This window comes from Oratosquilla oratoria, chromosome 16 (assembly GCF_046742065.1).
Source record: "Oratosquilla oratoria isolate Oo_2021 chromosome 16, ASM4674206v1, whole genome shotgun sequence".
Classification (NCBI taxonomy): domain Eukaryota; kingdom Metazoa; phylum Arthropoda; class Malacostraca; order Stomatopoda; family Squillidae; genus Oratosquilla; species Oratosquilla oratoria.
In genome coordinates, this window is record NC_134792.1 from 54861551 (window position 1) to 54874499 (window position 12949).

Genomic DNA, 12949 nt, shown 5'->3' on the forward strand with positions numbered 1-12949 from the left:
TTCATCTGGCCCATGCGATTTTCTGACATCAAAATTACCCAAGTGTGTCAATATTTCATTCTTTGTTACTTCTATTTCTTCCATAGGGGGGACTTTTTCCTTCCATTCAATCTCTTCAGGTTGTATATTTTCCCTTGTAAACACTGATTTAAAATGTTTGTTCATAATTTCTGCCATTTCCATTTCCTCAGTGTATTCAACTCCTCCTTGTCTTAATTTCTCTAAGTCTTGTTTGTTTTTCAGTTTATTGTTTACAAATCTGTAGAATAGTTTTGGTTGATCTTTACACTTTTCTATAACATCTTTTTCATATTTTCTTTTTTCCTCTCTGCACTTTTGTACATATTCATTTCTATAACCAGTATATATTTTCCATTTTTCAGGTCTTCTGTCTTTTTTCCATCTGTTCCAGGCTTTGTCTCTATTGTCCTTTAACTCCCTACAACTTTTGTTGTACCAGCATTTTACATATTCTTTTTCTTGTTTTTGACTTGGGACATACTTTTCCACTCCTTTTTTGTAAATTTTTGTCAAAATATTCCATTTCTCTTCCACTGTTGTCTCTTCTTTGTATATTTCTTCCCAGTTTTCTTGTTGGAAGAATTCTCTTATTTTATCAAAGTTTGTTTTTTCATACATCATTCTTCCTTTTCTATATTGTTCATTTCTTTTCATATATTTTTCTTCATTAAGTTCCAGTTCAATCAATATGTGGTCACTTTTACCTATTGGTGTTTTATATTCAATCTTATCTACTATTCTAGGTTCAGATGTAATTATTAAGTCTAGCCTCGATGGTTCTTCTTCATTTCTATACCTAGTGTTCTCTTGTATCCATTGTGTCATTGAATGGTCAGTAATCATCTCAAGTAGAGCATTTCCCCATGAGTCATCACCACTCTTTACTGTCATTTCTTCCCAGCAGATTTCTTTGCAATTAAAGTCGCCCATCATAACTATTCTTCCTCCGTCTTCCATTATTTTAGTTAATGCTATCTTTGTGTCCTCTAACATACTTTTATGTTCACTCTCCTCCCATGAGGCTGTTTTCGGAGGCACATAATTGATCACAAATTTTCTGCTCTTCTTATCTCGGTCTTCCACTTCTATCATAATCATCTCTACTGTATTCTTTCCATATATGACACCTTTCACGTTTATATCCCTCTTAGTCAGGAACATAACTCCACCCCCTTGTTTTTTCTCTCTGTTTCTAATCCAATAATTGTATGTATCATGTCCTACACTGTTGGGTGGTAGTGGGCCTTTTAATTTTGTTTCTACAATTCCCATTATGTCCGGTTCTTTTTCTTTCAAATAATCATTCAGTTCATTCAATCCTGTTATCAATCCATCTATATTTGTGTAAGACACTCTTAGTTTTCTGCCACTTCCATTGTATTCTCTGTTTCCCTTATGTTTTTCTTTAGTATGTCGAACTGCTTTATTTTCATGTTCACTACTCTCTAATAGAATCTCTCTTTCTCTGACTCCGTTCTTTCCTCGTTTTTTGCCTTAGCTTCAATTCTTTTCTTCTTTTCTGCCTCTCTTTCCTCCTTATTCATTTCTCTTTTTATCCATACCTTTTTATATTGATCATTTGTTGCTAGTTTCCCTGTCTTGGATAGAATTTTCTCTGCTGTTGTTTGTGACCTGAATTTAATCTTAATTGGTCTGGTCTTATCTGTACTATATTTTCCGAGTCTGAATTTTTCCTCAATTTCCTTTATAATTTCTGGTTCATCTTCCTGGACTAATTTTAATAAACTGCTTACTCTTTCATTTTCCTCCTTGATTCTTGCGGTTCTATCTGGGTTATGTTTCTCTTCCATTCCTAATATAATTATACATTTCTTTTTGTCAGCTAATTCTCTTACTATATTCTCCTTCTGTCTCATCACTTTAATAACTGAGTCTTCATTATGTTCTTTCAATTGTTGTTTGACTATGTCAGTGAATGAAACCTTATTCCCTTCTTGAGTTATTCTCCAATTTTTAGCTTCTGTAGCTATTTTCTCTTTGTTTTCATTACTATTCTTCTTCAATTTCTCATTCTCCTCCTTTACATTTCCTAACTGTCTTTTTAGGTCCTCTATTTCTTCAGTTAAGTTTCTGTTAGCCTTCTCTAGTTGTTCCAACCTTTCAATTCTTTGAAAAATGGAGTCTACGTTACCTAACTTACGCTCCAAGTCCTCGATCACCTTATCAACTCTCTCCTCTAGTCTTATCAGTCGGGGGGGGGGGGGTTGTGTCCCCCCCACCCTCTTTAAATCCCTGGAACATATTCTCGTCACTTTCTTCTGTATTGCTCCTCTCTATACTTCTAATCTTTACATTTTTATTTGCCATTTCGTCATCACTGAGCTGGTCCGGTGGTCTTTTCATGTTTACCTTACGCCCGTCTGCCTGGGCCAAGTCCACCACATCCTCATTTCCTTCCATTTCCCCAGCAATCCCTCCCCCTCTCCTCTTTCCTTACTTTCCCACTACCTCACGAGCAATTTCCCCCCCCCTGCAAATACAAAAAGGCACTTCTCTTTGCGTTGTTATCCACAATCTTCACTTTTCTTCAGAGCGCTCTTCAAGCCGTCCGTTCGCTGAAAGTGTGTGTGTGTGTGTGTGTGTGTATATATATATATATCAAAGGTATGATACATGTATATATAAAAGGCCCTTTCTCTCTTATAAAAGGAGTGGCCAAGTCAAAGTATACATCCACATCATAGACAAAACACATTCAACCACTTTTTCCATCTAAGCACCTTGGTGATGAACTCAAAAGGTCTAAAGGGATACTACAAGAGTATTACTAAGCCAGCAAGGGCTGACATATGGAATGACTAGAGAAACTCTAGTAAACAACATTGAAAAAAAAATATATATATGTCACCTTTTACAAGTACTCTAACTCTTTCCATGTTATGTGGCACTTACCTTTTTATTCAAGTTGCCACAAAGCTATATCATTCTTTTCTGTGGCACCTCTCCTGTAGCAACCCATTTTGTACTTAGCAGCAATTATCATTTTATTATTACTGCCACCAGGTTTTTTTTTTATCTCCCTCTGTGGCTTCTCAAATAATGAACAAGTCCTGGGAAAACAATTCAGACAAAGACAATGGAAGGACACAATCTACAACTTCATACAACAAAAGGCAAAAAAAGATGTGAAGAAACTTAATTTCCCAAATAAAATGATAGATATGACACAAATTGCAACCTAAAGTAACAAATACAAACCATAAAGTAATGTGAGAGGAGATGGGATGACTACAGAGGAATAGAAAGTTACCCAAAGTAAAATACAGTATAAAAATGAAAGAAGGAATGTACACTTACAAAAACACAGACAAGGGCACAAATGACAAAACAAACATATAACAGTACATAAACAGGAGAATCTGCAATGTAGTTAACATGCTCTATGCATATAGAGTTCAAAACCAATTACTGTTTAGGTTTTGAACCGAGGGTAATAAATATAAAAAGTTTGGCTCAGTTTAAATCATCTAATTGGCTAAGTTATAGAGCCCTGCCTGCACCTACGCATCCAAGTTTGTTTGTGCATATATATATTGCGTATCTACTCAGTTCCTTTTATGTAGATATATATTTTAGTGTAACCATAATGTTGAATGTAATATACATTGATGTATATAAAGTCAGGAAATTTTAATTCCACTTTTGTGGAATGTAATTAACTTCCAATTATTGTTTTCATAATTGTTGTTATACTTTTTTTTTCTTTTTTGGTTAGATCATACATGAAGTAAAATTTCTTTTTATTGTCACAAAATATATTCTAAAATTTCATATAGACTATAGAACAAATGGGTGACTACACAGACTACAGTACATCATTTGCATTTTCACATTTTGTGTTTTCCCAGCTATATATACAAAGTGGATTTGTTTTGGATACCCTTTGAACCCTGGACTGTGTTAACTTTAAAATTTCCTGGGTCATATTTGAAACATACAGAATAGTACCAGTTTGATGGAATTCCCTGAACATTAAATTGTATTTTTTCCATAGAATAAAGATCTTGTGAAAAATTTAGTGATAATACACTGGTTGGTGTTTGATCATGAGTTCATATGGATTATAGGCTTTGATCTTCTTAATCAGCATCTGGTTTTACCTTCTTTGGTAAATAAAACCAACACTCTTGAGTTAGAAACTATGTTTGAAGATCTCTGGTACAGTTTACATAAGAAAGGATGGCTTATACATGACCTCTGATGAACACAAATACAAACATTTCTGTGGTATAAAATATTGAAATTGCATGAATGAAATTGTGATACAAAATTACAGTTGCCATATCTAAAATCACAAAGTCTTGAGACAAAATGTTGAAGAAAGAAAGTGTCATGGATGCTAACACCAATATCAAAATACAAAATTACTTTTTTGTTGCTCCCAACAGTTCTGCTCATCAGAGTTTGCATGAAGCCAAAAGGCTGATCGGGCCTTTGCGTGATTTGCGCATCAAGGGAAACACACTTACTACCATCAAGGCAAGGTCAGGTCAGTATGTAAAAACAATCACTGTTTTCTCACTTTTTAGGGCCTTTAAGTCTTAGATTTACACAATTGGTCTTTCAACAAAAAAATCCATAACATCCTAAGTATATGAATAATGATTTACATGAAAGAAAACTGGTCAATTTACATATAACATGAGATCTTGCACTAAACAGTAGACATTTCCCTCAGAAACACACAGCCCGAGTCAGTCCACAGATTTGCATGATTGGAGGTGGTATTGACCCTTGGCTAAGCTCAGCTGTCCACCTGGCTCAACAACGCCCCTCCATGTGGGTTTGGCTTGCTGGTTGTGATGGTTGTGGTTGTGTGTTGTGATCCTGGAAACTACGAGTGAAGACAGCGCGAGGGATTTTAAAGCTTGGGCATTGCGTAGGTCTCTAGGGGAGAGCGCTTCAAGGTGAGATAAATAAAAGAACACTTCTTTCTGTACACACGTATTTACAAATTTAGGCTACATGCTGGTGGGTAAGGGACCTATAAATAAATGCAATAATTCGTCTTAATGATTCTACCCATTGCCCACCACTGCAGCCCAATATATCACACTTTCAGCATGTCTACACCAAAGCAACATTCATTATCAGGCAACATTCTCAATCAACCAAGAGGACTAGGAACAAGCCCTTGGTACAGTGGGTGGGATCTATGGACTAAATGTCTTCATCAGACTTCATAGACAATTCACATTTCTGAGGATGTCCCCCCACCTTCCACTGTGCTGATGAATTATATGTATATATACAAACTGACAGAGAACTATTGCAACACTAGAATCATTCCCTATATTCCCTTAAGGATCTATTATGTGGCAGTCATCTATACATACTAAAAGTCATGGTAACTAACTCGACACATTTTGTAATTTGTCATTTTGATGTCAGTTCATCAGACACTGTACTGTACATCATTATTTAGCCTCTTCAGTATTTGCCAAGTCTTTGGACCTGCATATTTCTCTAGGCTATTAGCACTTGATTCACTGGTGTAAATTCCTTTCTGTACAATATGCTTAAGCACTTATTTGGCTTATTAAACCTTTCCTTTTGGTCCTGTCTAGCCAAAGAAAAGAAATTAGAGAAGAAAAAAAATCACTAAATCACTTTTGCACCATCTTTGCACTATTATCTGTGGAGGGTAAAGCCACATAATCACTGTACATTTCCGTGAGTAACACCACTACCGTAGTTCTGGCACAGAGCTCTTGTCCATATGGTTAACTCTAAGCCTTTCTGAATGAGAATCTAATTGTCATTTCTAATGTTACTACAATACAATATTCATTTGAACTATTTGTCCTTGATATGGTGAACAAAAAAAAAAGCAACGAAAAAAAAAAAGCACCATCTAGTCTATTTCTATTCAAAGAGTGCGAGTATATCTTCTGTGTCTGGCAAAGAGGAATGGCCGGCACCCCCAGGTGTAGCACTCCCAGCACCCTGGCCTTGTGAAGAGGCTCCCGAGGATGGAGGGGTGTTGTAGTCAGGTTGTTCAAGGTATGACAATAGCTCTAACGGATCCATTGGGTCAACACTTGTACTGAACACCTGTGGAGAAAACAAAGAACTTTATAAATACCATATTAAATTCTTTTAATCATCTTACACTTGATTATAGCTTCTTCTATACCATATTTATTAAATCAAATGTGATCTATGAAGGAAAATGTTGAAAGGGGAAAGGAGTGAAAATAAGACAACTGATTGACAGTTATCCATGTACAGTACAGAGATCTTATAACTAAAAGGTAATTTCTTATTCATTTATAAAGAGAAAACATACATACATACATATATATACCAAGGCTTTTTCCCCTTTACAAGGGAGGTAGCCAAAAAGGAAAAGGCATAAAATCATTCCCACCCATTCCATCCCTGAATACACTCCACACCCCCCCACCCTCCCTCTTATCTTAGCACCTCCTGGATGACGGGTCATCCCTGCACCTTGTCCACTGCCCTGGGTCAGAAGCAGTGTCGCAAGACACAGCACATCCACAGCAAGGCCGCTTCATTAAATCGGCGACCCCCCCTCTCTGTCCCCCCATGCATAGAAGGAGAAGACGGGGAGAAATCCCTTTGGGCTGCGTCAAATTTTGCTCACACATACTACCTCACCCCCCATCCCTCTGCCCATTCCACCTCATGCATCACAACATCATCCATATACAACCATTCTCCATTCACCCGTCTTGTGTCCTCTCCCGTCCTTCCTCAACAGACATTCCACTCTTCCCCAAAGCCCCCTTCACCCCATCCATCCACCTCATCCTAGGACGTCCCCTCATGTTCACTCCCTCTACATCTGCCTTCCATACCTCTTTTACTAGTCTTTCTTCACTCATTCTTTCCATGTGTCCAAACCATCCTAATACTCTTTCATCAACCCTATCTCCCAACTCCCTTTCCACCCCTGTTCTTCTCCTCACCTCCTCATTTCTCACTCTGTCTAGCCTAGTAACCCCCATTATACTTCTCACATCTCAAACACATTCAAACTCCTTCTCTCTTCCTTTCTTATCTTCCATGTTTCTGCCCCATACAGCGCTGTTGGCACAATCACTCCTTCATACAGTCTCCTCTTAGCATCCATTCCCAAATGTCTATTCCTCATTACACTCTTCAATCCACCAAGGCATTTACTTGCTTCTCTCAATCTACATTCTACCTCCACCTTCACTCCACCTTTTCCTGCCACATTTGCACCCAAGTATCTAAAACTATCCACTTCCTCCAGTCGCTCTCCCTTAATGCTCACTTCCAGTCTACTGCCACTTTCACCCCTTGTACATCTCATCACCTTACTTTTACCCACATTTATCTTCAGCTTTCTTTTATCACATACTCTCCCAAACTCTGTCACCAACTTCCTCAGTCCCTCCTCCGATCCTGCCACAAGCACAGTGTCGTCAGCAAACAACAGCTGGCTCACCTCCCACTTTTCTCCATTTTCTTTAACCATCTCCAATCCCTGACCCACTACCCTTGCATTTACCTCTCACACTACCCCATCCATGTATAAGTTGAACAGCCAGGGTGACAAAACGCATCCTTGACGGAGTCCCACCTTTACCTCGAACCATTCACTCTCTCCATTTCTAATCCTGACACAAGCTCTACTACTCTCATAAAAACTCTTGACAGCTCCCAGAAGCTTTCCTCCTATCCCATATATCTGCATAACCTCCCACAGTGCCTTCCTGTCTACCCTATCGTAAGCCTTTTCCAGATCCATAAAAGCCCAAAAAACATCCTTCCCCTTTCCTATAGCTTTCTCACATATTTGTCTTACCACATAGATCTGATCTACACAACCTCTACCCGTCCTAAATCCACACTGTTCCTCACCAATTACTCCCTCTGTTCCTCTTCTAATCCTCTCAATCAAGATCCTCCCATAAGCCTTCCCAACTACACTTAACAAGCTAATCCCTCTGAAACTACTACATTCACACTTGTCCCTTTTTCCTTTGTAAAGTGGAACTATACAGGCACTCCTCCAGTCCTCCGGCACTCTACCCTCTCTCCAGCAAACATTAAATAACCTCACCAGCCAGTCTACCATCACTGTACCTCCTTCTTTTAGACATTCTGCATGGCATCTATCCAGACCAGGTGCCTTACCTGCTTTCATCATCTTAACAACTGCCTTCACTTCATCCTTCCTTATTTCTCCTCCATTTTCCTCACTCATCACGGTCATTTTCTTAGCATTTCCCACTGCAACTATCTTTCCCTCTCTATCTTCCTTCACATTTAGCAACTCCCTAAAATATTCTGCCCATCTTCCCCTTACTGCCTTCTCTTCCATTATCATCTCTCCATCTGCACCTTTTACCTTTTCTTCTCTACTTGATTCACCTCCTCTTCCTCTCTTAATTTCTTTCCAAATCATCTTTTTTTACTTTCAAAATTTTCTGTCATACTCTTACCCCACTTCACATCTGCTCTCCTCTTTGCCTCCTTTACCTTTTGCTTTACTTCTCTTTTCTTTTCTTTGTACCTCTAATATGACTCCCTCGTCCTATTTTGTAACCAATCTGTGAAAGCTTGCTTCTTCTCTTCTACAACCTTCTTTGTTTCCTCATCCCACCATTCACTACCCTTCCTTCTATTTCCTCCTGTCCTTCTTGTTCTACACACCATCCTTGCACACTTTGTGATTCCCTCCTTGAACCATCCCCATTCCTCCTCCACACCTAGCTCTACTCTATCCTTCACTCCCTCCCACTCCTCCTTCAGCTTCTTCTTGTACTCCTTCTTTTCCTTTTCATTTAAAGAGTTCACTCTAAGCACCTCCCTACCTTTTGTCCCTTTCCTCTTTCTCCATCTATCCTCCACTCTCAACTTACCTTCCACCAAAAAATGATCTGATATTCCCCCACCCTCTCCCCTTAGCACATGTACATCCTTAACTCTTCCTATCATAGTCCTATTTACCACTACATAATCCATCAATGCTCTATCTACCACCCTCTCCCATGTGTACTTATGCTTGACTTTCTTCCGAAACACTGTATTTGCTATCATCAACTCTCTTTCTAGACACATTTCCACCATCAACTCTCCACTACGATTCTTTCCTGGAACTCCACATTTCCCAACCACTCCATCAATTGGACCATTTCCTACCCTAGCATTAAGGTCTCCCAGTACTATTACATTGACATTTCTCCCTAAATCCTCTATGTACTCATTTAAATCTATCCCAAAGGCCTCCCTTTCTTCTACACTCTTCTCCCTGCCAGGCCTATATGCACTTACAACACTAATGGAAAAACTGTTTATGTTGAGGCTCGTTTCCTTCTTGACAGAAAAAATTACAGTTGTTCATCATGAATGGTTGGTATTAATTTTCTACTGCCTATGTATGTGGCAGGAAATCTTGGAAATCTTGGGAAAAAGAAAATAAGTTATTCCGCTGAAAACTCATGCATATAGTACTAAGAGTAATTTCATATGAGTCATATATCTCAAAACAAGGTGTAGGGGTAAAAAGATTGAATAGCATGATGTTATTAGTAATTATTTCACTAATTGGAAACCCACAATCCTACAGTAGTCAGCAAAGGTCCTTGGGCCCTTCCATAAATAACTGTGGTTAGAAATACTGGACATCTGTGTATCAATATGAGTCTTCTTTGTCACTAACTGGCAGGAAGAGGGGTGCAGTTGCTGGTTGTAAATTCCATATGTTAAAAAAGGAGGAAAGATAGCTAAATCTGATAGAGATCTTGCCCTAGTGTAGAGATGGCATGTCAGTCTTTTGGAGCTACGACTCCAAATGGTGGTTGATGGAATCTAAAGACAGAATGTATGGAAATGATTTTTTTCCAATGTTGATCTTGCAAGACCCCCATAAGCAGGTTTATTAGCTAAGATGGAAAGGGAAACAAATGGGTGATGAATAGAATTGGGATGGGTGGAAGTGAGTGCATCCTTGGCTGCCTACCTCCCTTATAAGGGGCCATAAGCATTTGGTAGGTAGTTCAAAAGATAAATGTCAATATACTGAATTATTAAAGAGAAGGGTATGTGAGAGAATGTGGGTGAAAGTAAGTGATGAGATGCACACAAAATGTCAATGGGGTGGTAGGTTGAATGAGTGTGTGACAAGTGATAGGCTTAAGAAAGTGGAGTGTATCTGGGTTCTCATGTGGCAGTGAATGGAAGAATGAATTTAGAGTTGAATTACAGAGCAAATGAAGCAAGTAAATGTCTGAGTGAATTGAAAAGTATTATGAGACATAGGTATTTGGAGATGAATGCAAAGAGAAAGTTGTATGAAGAAGTAATTCTTACAGTACTGTATTGAGCACATACCTGGAGTATAAAAGAAGTGGAGAGGAAGTGACTAAATGTTTTTGGGATGAACTGTTTGAGAAAGATGACATGTGATACAAGAATGGATGGAATGAGGAATAGAAAGTGAGACACAGAACAGGAATAGCTAAGGAGTTGTCAGAGAGGGTGGAATTATGCTGAAGTGGTATAGGCACATTGAAAGAATGAGGAAAGACTAACAAAGGGAGTGTGGAATTCAGAAATGTAAAAAGTGAGATTGAGAGACTGACTGAGACTGAAATAACTGAGTGGGGTGAATAGTATTTTGTATCCATGTGAAATGTCTTTTGAACAGGGAAGAAAGAGTGGAGAAAAAAACAAAAAAAAAACCAGAGTGAACGGAAGGATTGTGTGTGGATGAAGAAATGATACATCCCAAAGGGACATTCTACTCATCAGCTTTATATTTTGTTTTGAGCAGGCAAGGAGGGGTATTGCCATAAGGTGAAGTCTAGTAGGGTTAAACTAACTAGTTCCAGTTGTCAGACCTTGCTGTGGAATAGCTGGGTCTTATTCTCATTGCACTGCTTTTTATGGAGAAATCATCTTAGATCTCAATAGAGAAAATAAGACCACCTTAAGACACAAAGAGAATGTCTTAAAGAAAATACAAAAAGCAGAACTAGCAATCACATTTAACTCTACTTGTTTAAGAGAAAATCTCCTGCCCATTTATACATATATATATATATACATGTGGAGTTATTACTGAATGTGAGACCAATTATTTTCACAGAGATGTATGGGAGGACTCAAGGAGTGTTGCTGACAATTCCAGTACTGGTGTTTCCAGTTAATAGAATTAATACTCATATATGGGAGGTAACCAGCATCCGCCTTCCACCCATCCAACACCCATTTGTTTTCCTTCACAGGATACGCAATGTAAAATTGTCACCCCCTTCATTCTCCACTCTCCCATTCCAATGCTAAATTTTAATTTCTAAAGGAATAAATGTGGTATACAATACACGCAAATTAGATAATGATGGTGAGGTTTGGATAATGGCACTTCAGATATGGCAGGGCTCACTGTTTAGCTGCCATGATAGATCTTGGGGCTGGAAACAGGTTGTCAGTCCCTCTGCAGTGTTCCTCTAGATGGAGTTAAGAGTATTGATGAGACTTGAAGATGGGTGACAGGACAATGATTCTCTCTAATGTCTCTTTCACAAGACTAACACATACAGGCACTTATCACTAGTCCCTTACTCCACGCATCTCAACAGATGGAGCTAAGAACGGGTACTGTGCACAGTGGTGCTGCATGGAAGACATTCAATAGGATCATCTCCCTCTTTCCCAACTCCAAGTCTTATCAACACCTTTAATTCCATCTAGAGGTACAACCCAGGGGACTGGCACTTAGTCTCCTGATTGGGGTTAAGGTCAATCATCTTCCACTATTTCTTCACCACTAAAGAGAACTAACAACAGCCGACTTCTTCCCTCCTCCTCCTTCTCCTACTAGCCAGTAGTAGAGTAATCACCCCAGACACGACACAAACAGACCCAATATTCCTTATTGGAAGGTCTGAGAACCACTACTAATTCTATCTATTTATCTATAAACCAATAGGCATCTTCCACCCTTGCAAAGGAGGTAGCCAGCCAAGGCATGCACCAAATCTAACCCATCAATCATTTCCCTTTTATCTGAGATCCTTGTGGATGAAAGGTCATCCCTGTCTCCTGCCCACTGCCTGGGTCAGAAGCAATGCAACAAGACTACTGATTGCCATAGGAATGAGGTCAGAGAAACTCAAGGCAACAATGGACTGAATGATTATAAACACACTACCACATGCAAGTTGCTTTGGGTGTAATACAATATATTTTAAATAACTGGACTTGTGCAAGTCTATGAACTGATGTAATTTCAACTTGGAGAAATGTAAGAAGTAGGATAATGTGAGGTATATTGATCCTCAATTACTAATACATAATCAAACCATGGGATACTAACAAGCTATACAAGCTTGTATCAGATATGAAGTCAAATAATCTAATTAATTACTGTAATTCAACATGTACAATGCATATAACATAGCATAAACTATACAAGAATTTAAGCTCAAACTGGATGCTGAAAGATACAAAAGCAGGTCACCACGAGCACAGCTCTCTTCCCATAAAATACAACTAGGTAAATACACAACACACACTATAAATAGTGCATGAATGATCAAGCATGAATGAATAGCACTTGACAAAATCATGAAATGATATGACTTACATCAAGGCTGTCCTGGCCTGGCCCATCTCCATCCAGAGGGTCAAAGTTTAAGGTTGGCAAGTCTCCGATTTCATTACATGCATCACTGTTGGTTGTATTGTTGCTGGAGGTTGTAGTGTTGTTGGTGCTGCTGTTGCTGGTGTTGGGGTTGGAGGTGTTTGTGTTGGTGCTTATGCAAGTACTGCTGCCACCTAGAATACAATTATTACAAATGTATTAATAAGTGAATATTTATAGACAAAATAGAACTGATATATTCAAAATATGTACAATTTGCCATATAATGAATAGGTTATCCTGTCTTCAATCATTAGATACTGT

General features: G+C 38.6%; 1 protein-coding gene across 3 annotated transcripts in view; it reads right to left on the reverse strand.

Moving 5' to 3' along the window:
• Nucleotides 1-4551: 4551 nt before the first annotated feature.
• Nucleotides 4552-12949, reverse strand: part of tna (Zinc finger MIZ domain-containing protein tonalli) — a 117744-nt gene continuing 109346 nt past the window's right edge. For all 3 annotated transcript variants that reach the window (XM_076199896.1, XM_076199897.1, XM_076199898.1), the window contains 2 exons: nucleotides 12629-12819; nucleotides 4552-6096 (listed from right to left, as the gene is read on the reverse strand). In XM_076199896.1, the coding sequence (XP_076056011.1) occupies nucleotides 5908-6096; nucleotides 12629-12819 (380 nt within the window). In that variant the 3' untranslated portion in view covers nucleotides 4552-5907. The remainder of the gene's footprint in view (nucleotides 6097-12628; nucleotides 12820-12949) is intronic.